At 66.2% G+C, this 22,764-nt stretch overlaps 3 protein-coding genes and 1 long non-coding RNA gene across 10 annotated transcripts in view; all 4 read right to left on the reverse strand.

The window, feature by feature from the left end:
• Window positions 1-4: 4 nt before the first annotated feature.
• Window positions 5-5,708, reverse strand: SCYL1 (SCY1 like pseudokinase 1). Its single transcript, XM_074857557.1, is given in 18 exon segments — window positions 5-176; window positions 402-453; window positions 455-598; window positions 714-796; window positions 894-1,079; window positions 1,340-1,412; window positions 1,629-1,817; window positions 1,891-2,046; window positions 2,417-2,530; window positions 2,625-2,732; window positions 2,812-2,970; window positions 3,323-3,363; window positions 3,366-3,477; window positions 3,578-3,668; window positions 4,068-4,282; window positions 4,585-4,707; window positions 5,133-5,273; window positions 5,464-5,708. Coding segments are annotated over 18 exon segments (2,262 nt in total). The 5' UTR covers window positions 5,605-5,708; the 3' UTR covers window positions 5-42.
• A 551-nt stretch (window positions 5,709-6,259) lies between these two features.
• On the reverse strand, window positions 6,260-13,194 carry LOC141938642 (uncharacterized). Of its 3 annotated transcripts, none has more exons than XR_012627341.1 (3): window positions 8,864-11,360; window positions 8,622-8,741; window positions 6,260-8,109 (listed from the first exon to the last, which is right to left on the reverse strand). It is a non-coding gene; the product is annotated as an uncharacterized LOC141938642 (long non-coding RNA). The 3 variants fall into 3 exon arrangements; XR_012627340.1 differs by having other exon boundaries at window positions 8,475-8,741; XR_012627339.1 differs by having other exon boundaries at window positions 6,260-8,741; window positions 8,864-13,194.
• A 1,285-nt stretch (window positions 13,195-14,479) lies between these two features.
• Window positions 14,480-19,491, reverse strand: FRMD8 (FERM domain containing 8). 5 transcript variants are annotated; one of them, XM_074857568.1, is made up of 10 exons: window positions 19,324-19,491; window positions 18,562-18,729; window positions 17,645-17,746; window positions 17,510-17,568; window positions 17,219-17,385; window positions 16,377-16,574; window positions 16,146-16,269; window positions 15,686-15,889; window positions 15,154-15,325; window positions 14,480-14,711 (listed from the first exon to the last, which is right to left on the reverse strand). In XM_074857568.1, exons 1-10 carry the CDS (start codon window positions 19,361-19,363, stop codon window positions 14,602-14,604), a joined length of 1,344 nt encoding a protein of 447 aa, XP_074713669.1. In that variant the 5' UTR covers window positions 19,364-19,491; the 3' UTR covers window positions 14,480-14,601. The 5 variants fall into 5 exon arrangements, with proteins under 5 accessions (XP_074713669.1, XP_074713668.1, XP_074713672.1 ...); XM_074857567.1 differs by having other exon boundaries at window positions 18,562-18,738; XM_074857571.1 differs by lacking the exon at window positions 18,562-18,729.
• An 84-nt stretch (window positions 19,492-19,575) lies between these two features.
• Window positions 19,576-22,764, reverse strand: part of LOC141938646 (neurexin-2-like) — a 41,875-nt gene continuing 38,686 nt past the window's right edge. The window contains 1 exon segment of the mRNA XM_074857566.1: window positions 19,576-20,752. Within this exon segment, the coding sequence (XP_074713667.1) occupies window positions 20,013-20,752 (740 nt within the window). The 3' untranslated portion in view covers window positions 19,576-20,012.

The raw sequence follows: 22,764 nt of genomic DNA on the forward strand, positions 1-22,764 counted from the left end.
CCGGTCCCGCCTCCGAGCCTTTATTGCCTCCCCCCCCCGCCCTCAGTCCAGTTTCCGAGCCCCCAGTTTGGGGGGTCCCGGTTTGGGGGCGCCTCGGGGACCCCCCCGGCGTTTGGCTTCCAGCTCCCGGCGCCGCTGCTGCTCCCGCTGCCGCCGGCCCGTGCCCGGGGGGGGCCCTGGGGGAGGTCACAGGGGTCAGGGGAGGGCTGGGGGACAGAGGGGCTGGGGGGGGCTGGGGGGAACCCCCTGGGGGTGCTCCCCAGGGAGGGGTTCCAGTGAGGCCCCCCCAGGAACCCCCATTCAGCTCCTCTGGGACCCCCCCCAACCCCCCTGGGGGTGCCAGAGGGCTGGGGGAGGTCCAGGGGGCTGGGGGGGGTCGCGGGGGGGGGGGAGGGTCTCACCCTGCTGGCTGGGCAGCGCCTCCCAGGCGTCCTCGGTGCCCCACTCCCCCCCCCACCCCCCACTCGCCCTCCTCGTCCTTGTTGGCTGGGGGAGGGGCTGTGGGGGGGGGATCTGGTGGGGGGGGTCCAGGGGGATGGGAGGGGGCCCCCCCATCCTCCTTGCTGCTTGCGGGGGGGCTCCGGGGCAGCTCCATGTCCTGGGGACACACACACACACGGAGGGACAGTTGGGGGTCACACTGTGCCCCTCCCCCAAACTGTGACACCCCCGCCCCCACCCCCCCCCCGCAGTGTGGCCCCTCCCCGACTCACCTCCAGGCTGCCCCAGTCGTCGTCCCAGCCCTCGGGGTCCTCCAGGGGGGGCTCTTCGAGGGGGGGCTCCTCGGGGGGGGCCTCTGGGGGGGGACAGAAGGGGGGGGTCAGGGGTGTTCTGGGGGTCCCCAAGGGTGGGAGGGGGTTCGGGACCCCTGGAGGGATTTGGGGGACACTCACCTTTGGGGGGGGCAGGGGGGGCCTCGGCGGGGGTCTGGGGGGGGTTCTGCGGGGGCGCCCCGGCCTCAGCCCCCATCAGCCGCGCCGTCAGGGAGGTGACGCCGGTGACAGCCCAGGACACGGCGGCCCCCAGCCCCCCCGACCCGCCCCCCGGACCCCCCGGGGCGGCGGCTGCGCTGGAGGGGTCTGGGGGAGGGAGGGAGGGGGGAGTCATGGGGTGGTGGGGGGGACACCCCAAAACCACCCCCATGTCCCCCCCACCCCCTGTGAGTCATCGTTGCCCTCCCCTACTGCCCCCCCAGGGCCCCCATATGTGCCTCCCCCGAACGACCACCTGCCCCCCACGTCCCCCCCGTCCCTGTCCCCTTCCCGCCCCCCCCCCCCATTTCTCACCCCAACTCCCACCAGTGTCTGTCTCCCTCCCCCAAACCCCCCCATTCTCTCACCCGCCTCCGGGGCCCCCCCGGACTCAGCAGCCGCCTCCAGCTGATCCAGGAAGCTGCGGATCGCCCGGAAAGCCTGGGGGGGGGGGGGGGGCAGCAGTGAGGGACCCCCCCCAAAAGACAGGAGACTCCTCCAGCCCCAGTAACCCCCCAGATGAGGACATCCCCACTCCCCCAGCACCCACTGTGTGAGCACCCACCCCCCCAGCACCCATTGCAATGGGACACCCCCCCACCCCCCAGCACCCCCTGCAGTGGGACCCTCACCCCCCAGCACCCTGCCCCCCCCCACCTGCTGCCGCACGCCGGGGTGGGGGTCGGCGGTGAGGCCGCAGAGGGCGGGCAGGACCCTCCCGGCGCACTCCTGGGGCGAGTAGCACCCGTGGGTGGCGGCGAAGGCGGCGACGGCGGCCGCCCGCGCCGGGGCGAAGGGGTCCCGCGTCGCCCGCGCCAGGGCGGGGGCCAGCACCCGCTGCCGGGTCTGGGGGAGGGGGGAGCAGAGTGAGAGGGGGTGGGGGCGGGAGGGGGGGCGGGGGGTGGGCTGTGGGGCTCACCTGGGGGGGCAGGAGGGGGCCCAGGCGCCCCAGGCAGAGGGTGGCGTTGCAGCGCAGGGGTCCCAGCGCGTCGCCCGCCTGCACCCGCAGCAGCAGCCGCGGCAGCTCCCGCCCCCGGCGCCCCTCCCCCAGCTTGGGTGCCAGCAGCACCATCGACTGGGGGGGGGGGAGGGGGGGGAGGTCAGGGGGGGTCCAGGCATCCGGGGGGACCCCGGGGATCAGGGGACCCAGATATTTGGGTGGATTCAAGTGTCCGGGGGGACCCAGGAGTTTGGGGGGACCCAGGAGGTCGGGGGGACCCAAGTGATTGGGGGGGCGGGGGGGGGGCAGGGGTGTGGGGGGATCCGCATGTCTGGGGGGGAACCAGATATCTGGGGGGACCCAGGAGGTCGGGGGGACCCAAGTAATGGCAGGGGCTGGGGCAGATGTCGGGGGGGACCCAGATCTTTGGGGGGGACTCAAGTGTTCGGGGGGGCCCAGGTGACTGGGGAGGGGCCCCAGACGTTTTGGGCGGGGGGGCGCCCACCTTGACGGTCTGCTCGCGGATGGCGGGGTTGGTGTCGAGGAACCCGTGGGCGACGTGGGGGAAGATCTGGGCGTCCACCGTCGCCTCGGGCAGGAACTCCACGTAATCCTCCAGCTGGGGGGGGGCCCCGTGTGCGGGTGAGACACCCCCCGACACCCCCTGACACTCCGGGGGGACCCCGGCGCCCTCGCCCCGTCCCCGTCCCCACCTGCTGCAGCAGCTGCATCCGCAGGGCCCGGTCGGGGGAGGAGAAGAGGCGGACGATGACGGGGACGATGCGCTCCTGGTACTCGGGGGGGTCCAGCACCTTCGCCACCTGCGGGGACGGGCGACGCCGGGGGCTGGCACCGGGCCGGGGGGGGCATGAGGCGCGGGGGCGGGGCGGAGGGACCCACCTTGAGGAGGGGGGGCAGGGCGCTGGCGTCGGCGCTGCCGAACTCGAGGGCCGCCAGCAGCCGCGGCAGCAGCTTGTGGCGGCGGAAGGGGCCGGGGAGAGCGTCCAGGCGGGTGCTCAGCTCCTGCAGGAAGCTCCGGCGCTCCGGGGCCTCCCGCACCTGGGGGGCACCGGGGGCGTCAGGGCCGGGGCCGGGAGGACAAGGAGGGGACAGGGACGGCAGCAGACAGGAACAGGGATGGGGACGGAGGAACAAGGACAGGGAGTGGGATGGGGATGGTGGGGACACGACTGGCGACGGGATGGGAACAGGGACAGTGGGAACGGGGATGGGGACAAGGACAAGGACGGGGATGAGATGGGGACAGAGGGAACACGCTGGAGGGGGGAGACGGGGACAGACACTGAGGATCAGGATGGGGACAAAGCCAGAGCAGCGAGGATGGAGACACAGGGATGGGGGCAGGGGATGCAGGTGAGGATGAGGAGGGGACGGGGACGGTGCCACAGACCTGGAGCTGCTCGAGGAAGAGGCCGGTGTGGACGAGGGGCAGGCGAGGAAGGCCCCCGGGCGCTGCAGGCGCTGCAGGAGCTGCCCCGGGCCCGGCCGCGCCGACGGCTCGGCGGCCACCAGCTCACAGAAGGGGGGGACCAGCCCCGCGGGCAGCTGGGGACGGGGGGACGGGGGTCAGGGGCGCCCCGGTGGCCGGGGGGGGCCCCCGGTGGCCGGGGGGGGGGGCCGGGGGGACCCCGGTGTCCGGGCTGACCTTGCCGAAGCTGCGCAGGGCCCCAGGCCGGGGCAGGGGCCCGTTGAAGACCTCCCAGATGAGGCAGCCCAGGCGCCACATGTCCCCCGCCCTGGGGACAGCCGTGGCAGTGCGGGGACGCGGGGACCCCTCCAGTCCCCTCCGTCCCCCCCAGAACCCCCCACGGCCCCAGGGCATCCCCCCCAAATCCCCGTGTCCCCTCCCCATCCCACCCCAAGCCGTGTCCCCACTGCAAGACCCTCTGTGCCCCCCCCCACTGTCCTGTGCCCCCCCATGTCCCCCAGTGTCCCCCCAGGACCCCCCCCATGACCCCACGTGTCCAGAGGCCCCATGTCCCCACATCCTCACCCAAGACACCCCACATCCCCATGTCCCGCCCAGGCCCCACGTCCCCCTGTGTCCCCCACGACCCTCCATGCCCCCCCGGCCCCTCCGACCACCGGTGACCCCCAGTCGCCCCCCCAGGCCCTGTGTCCCCCCAATAACTCACCAGGGCTCACCCTGCCCTCGTGAGGAGTCGCTGAGCTCGGGGGGGTCCTGGGGCCGGGGGGGGACACCGGGGGGGCGGGGAGGGACCCCCTCGCTGGCGGCCGCCACCTGCTCCAGCCCCCCCAGCTTCCAGTCGCCCCCCGGGTCGACGAAGACGGCGTCCAGCCCCAGCGCGTGGTGCACCAGCCCCGAGCCCCCCAGGAAGGACAGCGCCGTCTGCAGGAGCGCTCAGCCGGGACCGGGCCCCCCCAGACGATGTGGCACGCCCCCAAGCGCCCCCCAGACCCCGGGGTGTGTCCCCCCACGGCTGGATTCCCCCCCAGACATCTGGGTCCCCCCCAGATCCCAGGGTGTCCCCCCGATCCCAAGGTCCCCCCCGGTGCCAGGGTCCCCCCGAACATCTGGATTCCTCCCCCCCAACAACCGGGTCCCCCCCCTGATCCCAGGGTCCCCCCCCCGATCCCTGGGTGTCCCCCCCCGATCCCAGGGTCCCCCCCGATCCCAGGGTCCCCCCTCACCAGGAGCTGGTGCAGCCCCCAGGCCACCTCCTGCTCCCCCAGGTCGCCCGTCGGGGGCCGCAGCCGCAGGTGCCGGCGCAGCGGCGTCACCGCCTCGGTCACCAGGTACAGGCACTGCTCCGTCTGGGGGCCGCGACGTCGCCACATGCACCCCGCGTGTCCCTGGGTCCCCCACGGCCCCCCACGTCCCTCTGCATCCCCACACCGTCCCCGTGTCCCCCCAGGTCCCTCCATGTGTCCCCCCACATCCCCCCATGTCCCTGTGTCCCCTCGTGTCCCCCACACCTCCCTGTCCCCCCATGTCCCCCCGCATCCCCACGTCCCCCTCATATCCCCTGTGTCCCCCCATGTCCCCTTGTATCCCCCCATGTCCCTGTGTCCCCTCGTGTCCCCCACACCTCCCTGTCCCCCCTGTCCCCCTGTGTCCCCCTCATATCCCCCGTGTCCCCCCACCTTCCCTCGTACCCCCCCATTCCTCTTGTCCCCGTGTCCCCCCGTGTCCCCCCATGTCCCCCCGTTTCCCTGCCCCATCCCTCAGGCCCCGTCACCTCCAGGCTGTCGAGGTACCCCAGGACGTTGGGGTGCCGCAGGCTGCGCAGGCGCCGCAGGGCCGCCCGGGCCAGGGGGGTGGCAGCCGCGTCCCCCGTCCCCAGGCTGTGGGCGAACACCGACACCGGCGCCCCGTCCGCCTGGGACACGGCAGGGACACCGTGGGGACGGGGCGGGGACACCGCGGGGGTACACGGGGGGACAAGGGGGGGCCGCGGGGACGGAGGGGCCTGAGGACACGGGGACAGGGGGCAGGGGAGGGGACAGGGGGTCCGCGGGGACACGGCGTGCGCGGGACGGGCCCCCCCGCCCCGTTCCCCCCGCCCCCACCTTCCGCTTGCCCCGCAGCAGCCGCCAGAGCGGGGCCGGGGCCGCGTCCGCCGCCGGGTCCGGGTCCGGGTCCGGGTCGGGGTCGGGGGGGCCCAGCTCGAAGGGGAAATCCCGGACCGGGTCCCGGGAGAAGAGCCACATCGCGGGGCCGGGGGTCGGGCGGGCCGGGGGGCCCGGAGGGGCCGAGGCCGGAGCGGCGCCGGGCGGGAGGATCCGGTGACGGACCGGGGGGCGTGGTCGGGGGCGTGGCCACGCGGGGAAGGGGAGGAGCCAGGTAGGGGCGGGGCCGAGGAAGAGGCCTGAGAGTGAACGGCGGGGGCGGGGCGAGGGGCGGGGGCTATGGGTGATGGGCGGGGTCCGGCCGGGCTGATGGGCGGGGCTATGGGTGATGGGCCAGGCCTGGACAGGCCGAAGCTATGGGTGATGGGCGGTGCCGAGGGGCGGGGCCATGGGTGATGGGTGGGGGCAGGTCATGCAGAGGGGCAGGGCTATGGGTGATGGGCGGGGCCTATGGGCGGGGCCACGTGTGATGGGCGGAGCCTGGAAGGGCCGAGGAGCGGGCGTGAGGGACACGCGGGCAGGAACCGGCCGTGACGTCACCAACGCGCCGCCAGCCCGGCAGGAACCGGCCGTGACGCCACCACCGCGCCGCCAGCCCGGCAGGAACCAGCCATGACGTCAGAAGGGGCGCGCAGCGCCGCTGTAGCGCTTGCCCAGGTCACGCCGGCGGCGTCGCGGCCCCGTGACGTCACCCCCGTCCCCCCGCCCCGTCCCGGCAGTGAGGACACGAGGCCGGTCGGGGTCAGCAGTTTATTGTCACCGCGGTCACGGGGGGTCACGGGGACACACGGACACGGACACCCCCACCCCCCCCATCCCCGTCCCGGCCCCAGGCCGCGCGGCGCCGCGGGGGGTCGAACCCCGCCCCTGAGCTGCCGCCCCGGGGGTGCCGCCACCGGCGCCTTTTGCTTTTTTTTGGCCTTTTCGGGTCCGGAGGAGAAAAAGCAAAACCTGAGAGAACTTTGGGGTTTTCTCAGGAAAAGAAAAAACCTCCCGGGGGGGGAGGGGCGCCCCGGCCCCACCCCCCGGGGTTTGGGGGGAATCGGGGGGAATTGGGGGCGGAAGGACACGGCGTAAGGCGGCAGCTCCGCCCGCGCCCCGAAAGGCCCCGAAAACGGGCGATTCTGGAAAAAAGACAAACAACAAGTTTCGCTACACTGACAGCTGCAGGAATCGCCCCAACTGCCAGAAAAGCAGGAAACTGCCCCAAAAAAGCATCCTGGGGGCGGGGCCACCCCAGGGGGCTTTTTTGGGGGGATTTTGGCGGGTTTTTTCACTAAGAAACATCGAGGTTTGCGTCCGGGGCCCTTCCCCGGCGCGACACGGGAAACACGCCCCCAGCGCAAAATGGGCCCAAAACCAGGGATTTTGGGTCAGTCACACGTCCTCAGCGCAAAATGGGCTCAGAAAGTGGGAGTTTGGGTCAGGCACACTTCCCCAGCGCAAAACAGGTACAGAAAGCGGGATTTTGGGTCAGACTCGCGTCCCAGGCGCAAAACGGGCTCAGAAAGTGGGATTTTGGGTCAGACTCGCGTCCCAGCCGCAAAATGGGCTCAGAAAGCAGGAGTTTGGGTCAGGCACACATCCCGGGCGCAAAATGGGCTCAGAAAGTGGGATTTTGGGTCAGGCACACGTTCCAGACGCAAAATGGGCTCAGAAAGCAGGAATTTGGGTCAGGCACGCGTCCCGGGTGCAAAACGGGCTCAGAAAGCAGGAGTTTGGGTCAGGCACACGTCTCAGTCGCAAAACGGGCTCAGAAAGCGGGATTTTGGGCCAGGCACGCGTCCCGGGCGCAAAACAGGCTCAGAAAGCGGGATTTTGGGTCAGGCACGCGTCCCAGTCGCAGAACGGGCTCAGAAAGCGGGATTTTGGGTCAGGCACGCGTCCCGGGGGCCCCGCCAGTACTTACTCCGCTCGCTCACCTTTCCTGCCTCTTATTTTGGGGGGGGATTTCTAGTTTTTAGTCATTTTTGTACCCAATTGTCCATTTTGGGGCAGATCAGGCCGTTTTAGGCACCGTCGCTGCGTCGGGGGAGAGGGGGGGAGGGGAGAGAAACAACAACAACAACAACGGGACCAGCCGGAGCGAGCGAGCTTCCCCTCCCCCGCTCCCATTTGGGGCAAAAACGGTAAAAAAAGCCTCCCCCCGCCTCGGGCAACATGCGAAGGCCCTAACTCGGGGTTTTTTCCCAAAAAAGCCACGTTTTCCACTAAAAATCCCAGTTTAGGGGGTGGGCCTGTCCAACAGCACTCGCTGCGTGTTTTGGGGCAGTTTGGGCCCTTTTTGTTTCAGATTTTTCTCATTTTCCAGTTTGTGGATCTGGGGGGACAAATTGGGGGGAAAGCGGCAAAACCCACCCGGGTGAAACTGCGCCGCCCCCAGCGCGCCCAAATCCGGCCGCAATTTCCCATTTTTTGGGGCGAAAGCAGCAGAAATACCCTTTTCGGTCCCTACGTGTTTCTGCAGACCCTTTTTTGGGCTTTTTTGCCCCAATCTGGCGGTCTGAGGCTACGCATCCTCGGCTTTACGGTCGGAGGCGCAGGAGCGGCGGGTGCAGGCGCCGGCCGGGGGTCTGGAAAAAACACCTGGAGAACAGCCCCCCCCGCCCCGTCAGCCCTTCGGGGTGAAAACGCCCGCTTTTAGCGCTCGGCCGTAAAAACCACCATTTTTCGCATCGCTCCGCGCCGGGAGGGGGGTGACAGGGGGGTGACGGGGGGGGGGGGGCGCAAACATCCCGCGCGGCGCGTCCCGGGGGTCCCAGCGCCCCCCCCCAGCACAGCCGCACCCCAACACCCCGCCACACCCAAAACGGCCGGAAACGCCCCAAATCCGGAGCCCCCGCCCCCACCCGGGGGACCTGGGGGGGTCGCGCCGAGGGGACCCGCCAGCGATTTGGGGGGTTTTGCCTTAATTCGCTTTGCCCCCCCCCCTCGCTCGCTCCTACACTTACAGCTCGTTTGGGGGGGAAAAGCCTAATTTAATCATCCTGCTGCTGTTTATGGAGAAAACCCGAAAATACGGTTATTGCCCCCCCGCCCCCGCCTGCCTCCGTCCCCCTCCCCCGCTGGGCCTTTTGGGGGGGTTTGGGGGTTTTTACGTTGTTTTTTCCTAAGGGAAGCTCCTGGGGCGCTCGGCACGAGCCGCAATCCTGATTTTCCAGCTCCGTTTGGGGGGAAAAAAGCGGCTTTTCAGTCCAAGCTGCCTCCTACCACTGCATCTGCGGAAAGGCTGGAAACAAGCCCAAAACGCGCCGCCCCCCCCCGCCCCGCCCCCTGACCCAGCTCCACCAGCCAAAAAACCAACGGAAACGCCCCAAAAAACCAAAAATAAAAATCTTACTTCTGACGGGCTCCACATTAATCAAATCAGTGTTTTTATCCTCAAAGGTCCCTGCGGAAAAGCTCCTGAGTGCGCTTTGGGTGCAGATTTGCCTTTTTTGGTTAAATCCTGAGACCCGGGGTCTCTTTTTATTTTTCCTTGGCATTTTGCTCACCGCTATTTGCCTTTTTTCCTGCGTTTTGCTGCTTTCCTGAGGGGGGAAACACACTCGAGACCCCCCCACCCCGCCCCCACAAAAACCGTATTTTTTTCCTCTTTTCCCCTTTTCCAGAGAGTTTCAGCCGTCCCCTCCCGCGCGTCGCCTTTCTGGGGGAAAAAAAGGGGTTTTCGATCACTTACTCTGCGGCGACAGGCGGGACCTACGGAGCGCTACAGCCGGAGCCTGGTGACGCTGGAGTGGGCTTTGGGGGGTTTTCCCCGTTTCTTGGGGTTTTTATACAAAAATGGGGGGAGTGGGGGCGACGGCCGCGGCGCCTGCAACGACAAGAGCCCCCCCGCCCCCCAAACCCCCCGAATCCCCCCAAAACGAGCGGGGGGAAGGGCCTCACCCGCTGCCGCCTCCGGCCGGTTCCTCCTCCAGCCCCACCAGCTCCGGCTCCGTTTTGGGGGTTTTTCCTTAAATTCCTCAACATTTCCTTCCTCCGGCGGCTCCTGCTCTCCACTCGCTCTTTTCTGGCCTTTCTCTTCCTTTTCTCTCCCGCTCGGAACCACCTTCCTCCGCATTTGTTTTTTCTTTCTCCTTTTGTTCAAATTTAGTTTCTCGGTTTTCACCAGTTTCTACCGGCTTCGCTTCTTTTTTCTCTATTTCCTCTTTTATCCTCATTCTCTTTTCTTTTTCTTTTATCCTCATTCTCTTTTCTTTTCTCCTCATTTTCTTATTTTTCTTTTATCCTCATTTTCTTAATTTACTTCCTTTTATTTTCTCTTATTTTTAATTTTTTAAATCTTCTCTTTAGTTTTTCCTTTTTCTCTTTTTTCATTTTTGCCTGTTTTCTCCTTTTTCCTTCTCTAGCTTCACCATTTTCTACTGGCTCCTCTGATTTTTCTTTTTTTCCTATCTTCTCCAATTTCCAGCAATTATTTTTTCTTTTTTCTACTTTTTTTCTATTTTCTTTTTTCTATTTTCCTTTTTCTTTTTTCTATTTTTTCTATTTTCCTTTTTCTATTTTCTTTTTTCTATTTTTTCTATTTTCTCTTTTCTATTTTTTCTCTTTTTGTTTCTATTTTCTCTTTTCTTTTTGTTTCTATTTTCTCTTTTCTATTTTCTTTTTTTTCCTGTTTTTTCCTATTTCCAGCTTCAGCCATCTCCATGGGCTCTTTTTTCCCCCTTAATTTTTAGGATTTCTTTCCTCCAGCTTCGCCAACTTGTCACGGCTTTTTTCCTTTTTTTCTCCTCTTTTCTCACTTCTTTCTCTTCTGCCCTGGGGTTGCCCTGCCCAGCGCCTCCTTCCCGGCCGCCAGCCGCCGCCTTTTACCAAAAAGTCCTTTTTTTCCCCCAGCCAGGGCCACTGGGGGAAAAAAATTCAACTCCCTCGTTTCTCTCTTCCAGACGTTAATCTCGCTCCCTGCCAAGGTTTATCTTCGCTCTTGATTTTCCCTGTTTTCTCCCCAATTATCTCCTCTCTCATTCCATCTTCCTTTGCCAGCCATCTTCTGTCTTGCCTGAAAATGACGCATTTCACCCCAAACTCTCCCAAAACATCCGCACCCCCCCTGCGCTCCCAGCCCCGCCTGGCGCTGCTTTGCAGAAGAAACGAGGAAAAAACCTTTAACAGCTTTTTCCTGAAGAAAGCAGCTTTAGGAGCTTAATAAATAACTAAATAAATAACTAAAACAGCTTTAAGAGCTTTTTTAAAAAAATAAAAAGCTTTAGGAGCTTTTTTAAGAAAATAAAATCGCTTCAAGAGGCTTTTTAAAAAGAAAGGAACTTTAAGAGCGCTTTTAAAAAAAAAAAAAAAAAAGCTTTGAAAGGTTTTTTGATTAAAAAAGGCTCCGGCTTCTCTAAGCTACCAAAAATTAAAAAAATAAAACATCTTTGAGAGCTTCTTGTTCTTAGAGCAGCCTCAAGAGCTTTGTCGGTGTAGAAAGAACAGCTTTGGGAGTTTCGGTTTTAAAGAGTAAAACAGCTTTAGGAGCCTTTTTTTTGAAATAAAACAGCTCTAAGAGCCTTTTTTTAAATAAAACAGCTTTAAGAGCCTTTGACATAAAACAGCTTTAAGAGCCTTTTTTTAAAAAATAAAACAGCTTTAAGAGCTTTTTTCGTTTAGAAAAGCCCCAGCTGGCTGCAGCTCTTCCACGCGGTTCAGTTGCCGTGTTTTTATAGTTAAAAAAACCAGAAAACAGCTTTTAAGAGCTCGTTTTCTTTAAAGGAAACAGCTTTCAGGTCTTTTTTTCTTTCAATAAAGCAGCTTTCGGAGCTTTTTTTAAAAATACAACCGCTTTAAGAGCGTTTTTGGAAGAACGAGGCAGCTCCGCGCCGGGGCCGGGTCCGCGCTGCGCGCCCGCCCGCGCCGGGGCCGCTCTTATAGGCCGCAGCACGGCGGCACCGCCGCAGCCGCCTCCGCGGGGGGGCAAAAAAATAATCCCTAAAAAAGCAGCGGCCAAAAAAATCCTGCCCCGGCATGCGAGAAAATGTTATTTTTTCCCCTCAGAGATCACCCTGGCAGCGGGAGGCATTCGGCCGTGTGTTTTAGCACGCAAACGGTTAAATTTAACACCAAGTTTTCACTCGATTTTGCCTGTTCTGGACAAAAAAAAAAAAAAAAAAATCCCACTCTGACCTTTCTGGATGGTTTTAGAGCATTTCCATTATCTAATAATATTTAACGTTGGTTTTGCTCTTGCTGCGTCATGGCCCTTGGGATAAAGACTCCTTTTCTCCCCAAAACGGTCAAAATCTCGGGGAAAAAGGGACACACAGACCCCAGAAACCCTTTTTTTCCCACCTATTTCCTTTGTTTCCAGCAAATCCCAAACGATCCTTTTTTAATATTTTCATTCCCTTCAAGAAAAGCCCAAACAACCCCTTTTTTTTTAATAAATGCTTTCGTCCCCCCTCTAGCAAAGCCCAAACGATTTTTATTTTTTTTTACAATTATTTTCACCCTTTTCTAGCAAAGCCCAAACAACCCTTTTTTACTTCTTCCTTCCCACAAAAACACACCAAAATCTCCGCGTTTCACGCCGTTTCGAGGCCGTGCTGAGTCACGGCACAGCCGGTTTTCAACCAGGTTAAAAAAAAGCCGTTTGTGGCATTTTGGGGCGTTTCCAGGCAGGAAGCGACACCCCAGAAGTGCTGTGGGGGAGGGCGCCCCCCCCGTAATTAAAGCTGCCCCCCCCGTAATTAAAGCTGACCCGGGGCTAATTAAAGCCGCTGACGAAGCCCAGAGGCCCCGGGAGGCGCCGGGCGAGTGTTTCCAGGGCGGCTCCTGCAGCAGCAGATGTTTCGCTGTTGTTATTTTGCTGCATTATTCTGCCATTAACACCCACAAAAACGGGGTTTTTCCACCATTTCAGCCATTAACACCCACAAAACCGGGGTTTTTCCACCATTTCAGCCGTGGGGAGGGGCCTCCCCCCGCTCGTAACCCGCATGTGGGGGGGGGATTCACCCCCATGACTTGTGCAATGATTTTCCCATTTCTGGCTGTTTTTAAGCACATACCCCTCTTGATTTCAGCTTTAAAATTATTTTATTGGCTGTGATACGGCAAAAGTTCACGTTTTCTGCATGGAAATGCCCCAAAAAGCCATTTTTTCCACCCTCAGGGGCTGGGCCCCGAAGGTCCATTTTCAGGCATTTTCCATCGGTAACATGAGCCCGGTTTTCACCAAAACCTGGGGTTTTATCAGCAAAAAAGGCCCAGGTAAGCGAAAAACACAAGTTTTAACTGGGATAGCACCAAAAATCTCCCCCAAATGAGTCCCAGGAGCCCCCCCAGCCCTGCCGGCACTTTTAGGCCGATTTAAGCTGTTCTGGAGGCCCAGGGTGGGGGATGGCGGAGCCGTGGGGAGGCCTCGGGCCCCAGCACCGACCCCAAACCGGCGATTTTCCAGCTGGTTTTACCCTCCCAGAGCCCACCGGGAGACAGCTCTGCCACCCCCCCCGCCCGCTCTCCACAGGGTTTTGGGGTGAAACCCTCCGAATTTCTCACCCTCTTTGCAGCCTGAAGCCCCCGTTTTCTTGAGGCTTTTCTCCCTCTTGAAAACTTGCCCTTTTTAACGCTTTTTCACACAAAAATTACCTCAGAAGAGGGGGGAGGGGGCACCTTACCGCGGTCCCCCACATCCATCCCAGCCGGGACCCCCAAACCGCCGCTAAAGCGGCACAAACCCCCCTCCCCCCCCCGCTCCCCCTCCCCCACCTTTAACTTTACAGTTTCCCCTCCCCCACCCCCATTTACAGGCAAAAACCGGGGACTCGGGGGCGGGCGCGGCCGGCGGAGGGATACGCGGTGAGGCGGCCCCCGGCCGGTTCTGACCGGCGCCCGCCGCTGCGGGTGGCGCAGCGCGACCCTGCGCATGCGCCCGCCACAAGATGGCGGCGGGGGGACGCGGGGGGAGGCCGCTCCTTCGGGCCGGCGCGGAGCGAGGAGCCGGGAGAGGCGCAAAAGTAAAACCCGCCGGCCCTTTCCACCTGGATTTTACCTCAGAAAGCGGGTGCCCCCCCCCCCCCGGCCTGTCCCTCAGCTTCGCCCCCAGAACCGCCCGACGTCCCCCGCTGCTTCGCCAACCAACCCCCGTTTGTTCACAAACCGACCCAAAATGGCGCTTCTTCCCCGGAAGGTCCCGTCCTCCCCGGGGGGGGGGGGGGGGGGGCGCGTTCCCGCGGTTCCCGTCAGGAAGCCATTTTCTAAAATCCTCAGGTTTTCCCCCCTCTCAGTAAACCCGCTCGATTCCGGAGCCGACCTGTGTCTGTTAGAGCCCAAAAACACTTAAACCCCCTTTGGAGCACGAAGCTTCCCCAGATCGCCGAGTCTCAAAAAAACACGTAATTGGGGCTGAGGCGTTTTTGACGCAGAGCCGGGGAGAATGCGTCAAAGTTGGTTAAAAATAGCCCCAGGGTGGTGGGGAAAGGGGGAGAATGGGGTTAAGTAGCGAAATAGTTGAATTTTAGGGTGTTTTTGTGGCCAGGGACGACCCACAGAGACCAGAGGTGAGAGGAGAGCGGCGACTGCCCCGCGGGAGGCGGCGGGGGGGGGGTGAGGGGCGGCCGGAGCTCGTTAGCGCTAACGAGGGGCGTCCCGTGAGACACGAGGCCCTGGGCACGCACACGCGTGTGTGTCCCCCCCCGTGTCCCCCCAGCCCTAAAATGGCCGCCATCACGTGGAGCCGCCATTTGGCAACGCTGCCCACCCCCATCGGCCCCAAACTGCCCTGAATTAGCCCCAAACTCTCCTGAATTAGACCAAAACCGCCCTCAATTAGCCCAAATCTGTACCAAACCGCCCTGAAACGTCCCAGACTGCCCCGAATTAGCCCCAAACCACCCCAAATTAGACCCAAACTGACCTGCTCGGGCCCAAACCATCCTGAATTACCCCCGAATTCTCATGATCTGCCCCAAACTTCCCTAAATTAGCCCCAAACGGGGGTGTGACCTGGGGGGGGCAGCGGTGACATCTGTGCGGTTTATTAGTGTGTGTGTGGGGGGGTCGGGACAAAGGGGGGGGGTCCCGGGTGCCTGGTGCAGTGCTGGGGGCTCCCAGTGCTCCCAGTCCAGCGGGGGGCGGGGGGGCTCAGCCCTGCTCCGGCCCGGCCCCCCCTGACACGGGGGCGTAGGAGCCGCCCCCCCGCCCGAAGAAGGACCCCGAGCGCCGGGGGGGCTTCACCCGCCGCAGCTCCTGCCCTGGGGAGGGACACGGGGGGGTCAGCGCACGCCTGGGCCCCCCCGTGTCCCTCTGGGTGTCCCCACCCCCCGTCACAGGGTCCCCTGTGGCCCCCCAAGTCCCACGGGCCCCCCCACCCTGGTGCCAGGGTCGTGGCCCCCCGGCAGTGTTCCCTGGGGCGCCTGGGTCCCCCCCGCACCCGTGTGTGTGTGTGTGTGTGTCCCTCCCCGTGTCCCCCCCCCAGGGCCGGGGTCCCCCTGTGTCCCCTCTGTGTCCCCCCCATGTCCTGTGTCCCCCCGTGTCCCCCCAGGTACCCCCATGGCCCCCCCGTGTCTCCTGGTCCCCCCGTCCCCCCCGTGTCCTATGTTCCCCCCCGTCCCCCCCCGTCCCCCCATCTCCCCCCCGTGTCCCCTGTCCCCCCCGTCCCCCGTGTCCCCCCCCGTGTCCCCCCCCGTCCCCCACCCTCCTGCACGTAGTCGATCGTGGCCAGGCGCTGCAGCCGCGGCCGGGTCACGCTCCGCTGCCGCCGCAAGGGGGCGCCCTGCGGGGGGGGCTCGGGGCGGGGGGGGGCCGGTCCGGGCCCCGCCCCCCCCAGCTCGATGCAGCACTCGATGAGGGCGCTCATCAGCTCGGCCTGGGGGGGCCGGTGAGCCCCGGTGACCCCCAACTGCCCCACAGTGACCCCCAACTGCCCCCCAACACCCCCAGCGACCCCCAACACCACCCAGTGACCCCCAACTGCCCCCCAACTGCCCCCAGTAACCCCAGCACCCCCCAGCTGCCCCAGTGACCCCCAACTGCCCCCCAACTGCCCCCAGTATCCCCAACACCCCCCAGCTGCCCCCCAACTGCCCCCAACCACCCCCCAGTGCCCCCCCCAGTGCACCTAACACCTCCCAGTGACCCCAACTGCCCCCCAGTGCCCCCCTACTGCCCCCCAGCCGCCCTGAGGGGGGCAGATCTGAGCCCCACTGCCCCCCACCGTGGGTCTGACCTGGGGGGAGAACACCCGCAGCAGGCGGTTCACGGGGGCGCCCTCGTGCTCGCCGTCGAACTCCAGCCACAGCTGGGGGGGCTCCGCGGCGTCCCCCTCCTGCCCCATGGCGTCCCCCTCCTGCCCCACGGCGTCCCCCTCCTGCCCCACGGCGCCCACCAGCTCCCAGCACAGCTCGGGGAAGGTCAGCGTCAGCAGCACGTGCTGGGGGGGCGGGGGGGTCAGCCCCACGGCGTCCCACTGTGCCCCACAGCTGCCCCCCTGCCCCACGGCGTCCCACTGTGCCCCACAGCTGCCCCCCTGCCCCACGGCGTCCCTCCAAAACTGCCCCATGGCCCCTTGTGCCCCCTCCCAGCCCCACGATGCCCCCAACCCACCCCCCACCCCTCCCCAGCCCCCATCCTGCCCCACAGACCCCACTGTGGGCCCCATCCTGCCCCACAGCCCCCCCGGCCTGTACCTTCTCCCGGGGGTCGATGATGGTGACGCCCTCCAGCCCCACGGCGACGCTGACGGGCCGCAGCCCCCCCCGGCCCAGCAGCCCCCCGGGGGGGCGCTCGATGGCCCCTGGGAAGAAGGCGCACCTGGGGGAGGGTGGGCAAATATCTGGGACCCTCCCCGGACAGCCGGGTCCCTTGGGTGGCTGTGGGGTGACTTGGGGGTCCCGGACGCTGGGGGGGGCCCCACTCACCCGTAGTAGGGCAGAGCGTGGCAGCGGCGCAGGAAGGCGCGGTAGAGGTCGGCGGGGGGGGCCTGGGGGCCGGGGGTGCGGGCGAAGGCCTGGAGCAGCCCCTCCTCGGGGGGGGGCGGGCGGGGGCCCCGCCGGCGCAGGGCCCCCCACAGCCCCCCCCGCCCCGGGGGCGGCGGCAGCAGCTCCCCCAGCAGCGGCCTGGGGGGGGGAAGAGGGTGAGGGGCTGCGTGGGGGGACTGGGGGGGCTGCAGGGGGGGGGCTCAGGGGTGCTGGGGGGGGGTTCATGTGAGCCAGGGGGTGCCGTGGGTCGGGGGTGCTGTGGGTCGGGGGGCTGCTGTGGGTCAGGGGGTGCCGTGGGTCGGGGGGTGCCGTGGGTCAGGGGGTGCTGTGGGTCGGGGGGGTGCTGTGGGTCGGGGGATGCCGTGGGTCAGGGGGTGCCGTGGGTCAGGGGGTGCTGTGGGTCGGGGGATGCCGTGGGTCGGGGGGGTGCCGTGGGTCAGGGGGTGCTGTGGGTCAGGGGGTGCTGTGGGTCAGGGGCTGCTGTGGGTCAGGGGGTGCCGTGGGTCAGGGGGTGCTGTGGGTCAGGGGGTGCTGTGGGTCGGGGGATGCCATGGGTCGGGGGGGTGCCGTGGGTCAGGGGCTGCTGTGGGTCAGGGGGTGCCGTGGGTCAGGGGGTGCTGTGGGTCAGAGGGTGCTGTGGGTCGGGGGGTGCCGTGGGTCAGGGGGTGCTGTGGGTCAGGGGGTGCTGTGGGTCGGGGGGTGCCGTGGGTCGGGGGGTGCTGTGGGTCGGGGGGTGCCGTGGGTCGGGGGGTGCCGCGGGGGGGCGCGTGGGCGGTGCTGACCGCAGGCTGCGGGGCGAGTGGTGGCCGGGCTGGAAGGGGCCCAGGCGCAGGCGACAGGCCAGAGCCCCCAGCTCCTCCCCGTCGGGGGGGTCCACGGGGTAGCGCCCCCCCAGCAGGTTCCCCCGCGCCTCCTCGTACAGCAGCCGCAGCAGCTCCTCCTCCTCCAGCTGCGGGCGGCGCCGGCGTCACCCCGCGGCACCCCGGGGTGGGGGGACCCCGGTGCCCCGCGGGGGGTTCCCACTGTGGGGGGGTCCCGGGGGGGGGTCCCGGGGGGGGGGCGGCCCCGCTCACCTCCAGCTCCTTGCTCTTGGGGAAGAAAACGTTCCTGCGCAGCTGCAGGCACGGCTCGTCTGGGGGAGAGGGGGGTCAGGGCGCGCCCGGGGGCACCCAGGGGTGCGAGGGCCCCCCCGTCCCCCCGAGTCTCACCGCGGGCGATGTCGCGGGGGGAGCCCAGGCTGAGGCGCAGCAGCAGGTCGGGCCACTGCCGGGCCAGGCGCAGCGGGCGGTGCCGCGGCTTCAGCTGCACCTCTGGGACACGGACACGTCACCCCCCGCTGGCACCCGCTGGCACCCAGTGACACCCAGTGACACCCGCTGGCACCCACTGACACCCGCTGACACCCAGTGACACCCAGTGACACCCAGTGACACCCAGTGACAGACACCCACTGACACCCGCTGACACCCAGTGACACCCACTGACACCCAGTGACACCCAGTGACAGACACCCACTGACACCCAGTGACACCCAGTGACACCCGCTGGCACCCACTGACACCCGCTGGCACCCACTGACACCCAGTGACACCCAGTGACACCCGCTGGCACCCAGTGACACCCAGTGACAGACACCCACTGACACCCAGTGACACCCAGTGACAGACACCCAGTGACAGACACCCACTGACACCCACTGACACCCACTGACACCCACTGACACCCAGTGACACCCGCTGGCACCTACTGACACCCACTGACACCCAGCGACACCCGCTGACACCCACTGATACCCGTTGGCACCCACTGACACCCAGTGACACCCGCTGGCACCCGCTGACCCCCACGGACCCACCCACTGACACCCTCCCCCTGTGTCTGAGCCCGCCGCTGGCCCCCGGCCCCGCCCCTCCCTGAGGCTCCGCCCCTCTCCATTGGCCCCGTCCCCTCCCCGCGGAGCCCCGCCCCTCCCCAGTGACCCCGCCCCCTCCAGCGGAGCCCCGCCCCCCTTGCCTCTGCCCCTCTCCATTGGCCCCGTCCCCTCCCCGCGGAGCCCCGCCCCTCTCCATTGGCCCCGTCCCCTCCCCGCGGAGCCCCGCCCCTCCCCAGTGACCCCGCCCCTCACCCAGCAGGGGCGAGGCCATCCACAGCGCCAGCGCGTGCCCGGCGGCGGGCGGGAGGCGCAGCGCCCCCTGCAGGCGGCGGAGCAGCTCCGCGGCCGTGGGCCCCGGCGGTGGCTCCAGCGGCAGCGGCACCCGCGCCCCGTCCGGCAGGAACGTCACGGCGGCGGGGGCTGCGGGGGCTGCGGGGCTGCGTGGGACCGGCGGGACCCCGGCACCCCCCAGAGGGACCCGGCGGGGACCCCGACACCCCGAAGGGTCCCGGCAGGACCCCCCGGACACCCCGAAAGGGACCCGGAGGGACCCCGACACCCCGAAGGGACCCCGACACCCCCCGAAGGGACCCGGCGGGACCCCCCGGACACCCCGAAGGGACCCCGACACCCCCCGAAGGGACCCGGCGGGACCCCCCGGACACCCCGAAGGGACCCCGACACCCCCCGAAGGGACCCGGCGGGACCCCCAGGACACCCCGAAGGGACCCCGACACCCCCCGAAGGGACCCGGCGGGACCCCCCGGACACCCCGAACGGACCCGGCGGGACCCCGACACCCCCCCAGAGGGACCCGGCGGGACCCCCCGCGGACCCCCCCCGTCCTTCAAAGGGACACTGCGGAACGCCCAGAAAGGGACCCCCGGACCCGCGGGAACCCCCAGAGGGACCAGGGACACCCCCGCCCCCCGGGACGCCCGGACACCCCCTCCCGCCCCCGAGGGCCCCGCAGCCCCGCCCCCAGGGCCCGCGGGCCGGGCCCCGCCCCCTCACCGGCAGCGCCGGGGGCCGCGGACGCCCCCTCCCCCTCCATGCGCGGGGTCGCGGCGCGGAGGGTCACGGCGGGGTCAGCGCGGGGTCACGGCGGGGTCAGGGCTCGGGGCGCTCCGCGCGCCCTTCCCGCGCCGCGCGGAAGCTCCGCGGGGGGAGGAGCCGCGCCCCGTGACGTCACCGCGCCCCGCCCCGCGCAGCGCCCCCCGGCGGCCGGAGGAGCCGCGGGCGGCGCAGGAAGAGGCGGAGCCGCGGTACGAAGTATAGAACCGTGTATTCCTCTGTGCGGGGGGGCCGGGGGGGCCCGGCCCGGCGGGGCGCCGGAAATTAAAAAAAGAAACCCAAAGAAAGACCCGGGGGGCGGTAAAAAAAAACAATTAAAAGGGGCGGGGGCGGAGTGGGGGGTCCGCGCCCCTTCCGGGGGGGTCCCGCACCCCACGCGGGGGGGGGTCCCGCGGCCCCCAGGCCCCTCTGACGCTCCCCCGGGCGTGCGGGGACCCCCCCGCGCCCCCGTTTCCCTCGGGGGGACACAGACAGACGACCACAGAGGTGCCACCCGGGGCGGGGGGGTGACGGTGCCGGTGCCACCCGGGGCGGGGGGGGGGTGACAGCCCGCGGGGGGGGGGGGGAGGGTCGAGGGTGGCGGCCCGTTTCGGGGAGGGGGGGGGACAGGGACAGGCGCGTCCCCCCCGTCAGACATAGTACTCCTTGTCCTTGTTGCGTCGGGCCTTGCCAGGCGCCTTGGGGGGCGCGGGGGGCACCTTCTCCTTGGGGGTCCCCCCGCCGGGGGGGGCGGCGGCGGCGTTGGGGGCCCCCCCGGGGGCTCCGGCGGCGTTGGCGGCGTTGGCGGGGGGGGCGGCCCCGATGTAGTGGCGGCTCTGGTCCACCTGGTAGGAGCCTTCGTCCCTGTTGCGGTACTTGTACATGGCGTAGAGGAGGATGAGGATGCAGAGCGCGGCGGCCGCCACGATGCCGACCACCATCCCGGTGGTGCCGCCGGCCTCCCGCACCACCTCCACGGCGCCCGGCGCGGCGGCTGTGGGGACAGCGGGACGGCGGGTGACCGGGGCGGCCGTCACCCGCCCGCGCCCCGACACCCCCTCGCGCGGGTGCCGCTCGCCCGCCGGCACCAGGCCCGGCAGCGGGACGGCCACGACGGTGGGGACGGTGACCGCCTCGGCGTTGGCGTCGGTGATGAGGTCGGCGGTGACGTCGTCGCGGCGGGGGGCGGTGATGTCACCGCCGTGGCCCGCGAAGTCCTCGTCGTCGGCCGGCGGCAGGTTGGGGTCGGCCGCCTCCCCCGAGGCGAAGCCCGAGGGCTCCTCGCAGTCGGGGCCGCAGCCGGGGGGGGCGCGGGGGGAGGCCGGGGGGGGCGGCGGGGGGGACGCCGGCCCCCCGCCCGCCGGGGACGCCGGCAGCACCAGCTCACCGCCTGCGGAGACAGAAACGAGACGGGGGGGGCCGGAGAGGGGGGGCCCCGCGTCAGCCCCCGCCGCGGCCCCCCCCGGCCCCCCGAACCCCCCCACCGCTGCCGCCGCCGCCGCCGCTTCTCGCCGTTACTATTAGCATTATTATTAGCATCATCTTTTTTTTTTTTTAGCTAATTTCCGCTTTTTTTTTTTTAAGAGCAAACCGCGGCGCTGCCGTCAACTTACATCGCGGGATGGGGCCGGGTGATTTTAGCGTGGAGGAAAAAGAAATTGCAGGAAGGAAGGGAAAGCACACAAAAAAAAGAGAAGAAAGAAAGAAAAAAGAGAAAAAAGAACAAAAAGAAAAGAAGAGAGAGACACTCGGTGAGAAGGTGCCGCCGGCCGACCCCCTGCGGCGCCACCGGCCTGCGCCCGGCCAGCCCTGCCTGCGGCCCTGGAGCCGTCGGCCTTGAACCCGGCCTTGAACCCAGCCATCCGGGCTGCCATCCATCCGGCCGGCCACCGGCCATCCGTCCATCCGTCCATCCATCCATCCATCCCTGAGGCTGTCCATCCGTCCATCCATCCGTCCATCCATCCATCCATCCCTGAGGCTGTCCATCTGTCCGTCCATCCGTCCATCCATCCGTCCGTCCGTCCATCCATCCATCCATCCATCCATCCATCCATCCATCCATCCCTGAGGCTGTCCATCCGTCCGTCCATCCGTCCATCCATCCGTCCATCCATCCATCCATCCCTGAGGCTGTCCATCTGTCCGTCCATCCGTCCATCCATCCGTCCGTCTGTCCATCCATCTGTCCATCCATCCATCCATCCATCCATCCCTGAGGCTGTCCATCTGTCCGTCCATCCGTCCATCCATCCGTCCGTCCGTCCATCCATCTGTCCATCCATCCATCCATCCATCCCTGAGGCTGTCCGTCCATCCGTCCATCCATCCATCCGTCCGTCCGTCCATCCATCCGTCCGTCCATCCATCCATCCATCCATCCGTCCATCCGTCCATCCATCCGTCCATCCGTTCATCTGTCCATCCATCCGTCCATCCATCCATCCATCCATCCATCCATCCATCCGTCCATCCGTCCATCCGTTCATCTGTCCATCCATCCGTCCGTCCATCCATCCATCCATCCATCCGTCCATCCGTCCGTCCATCCATCCATCCATCCATCCGTCCATCCATCCATCCATCCCTGAGGCTGTCCATCTGTCCGTCCATCCGTCCATCCATCCGTCCATCCATCCATCCATCCATCCATCCATCCATCCATCCATCCCTGAGGCTGTCCATCCGTCCATCCATCCGTCCATCCATCCATCCATCCATCCATCCATCCATCCATCCATCCCTGAGGCTGTCCATCTGTCCGTCCATCCGTCCATCCATCCGTCCGTCCATCCATCCATCCATCCATCCATCCATCCATCCATCCATCCATCCCTGAGGCTGTCCATCCGTCCGTCCATCCATCTGTCCATCCATCCATCCATCCATCCATCCCTGAGGCTGTCCATCTGTCCGTCCATCCGTCCATCCATCCGTCCGTCCGTCCATCCATCTGTCCATCCATCCATCCATCCATCCCTGAGGCTGTCCGTCCATCCGTCCATCCATCCATCCGTCCGTCCGTCCATCCATCCGTCCGTCCATCCATCCATCCATCCATCCGTCCATCCGTCCATCCATCCGTCCATCCGTTCATCTGTCCATCCATCCGTCCATCCATCCATCCATCCATCCATCCATCCGTCCATCCGTCCATCCATCCATCCGTCCATCCATCCGTCCGTCCGTCCATCCATCTGTCCATCCATCCATCCATCCATCCATCCATCCATCCCTGAGGCTGTCCGTCCATCCGTCCATCCATCCGTCCATCCGTCCATCCGTTCATCTGTCCATCCATCCGTCCGTCCATCCATCCATCCATCCATCCGTCCATCCGTCCGTCCATCCATCCATCCATCCATCCGTCCATCCGTCCATCCATCTGTCCATCCGTCCATC

The sequence above is a fragment of the Strix uralensis genome, unplaced genomic scaffold, assembly GCF_047716275.1.
Source record: "Strix uralensis isolate ZFMK-TIS-50842 unplaced genomic scaffold, bStrUra1 scaffold_223, whole genome shotgun sequence".
NCBI classification, from domain to species: domain Eukaryota; kingdom Metazoa; phylum Chordata; class Aves; order Strigiformes; family Strigidae; genus Strix; species Strix uralensis.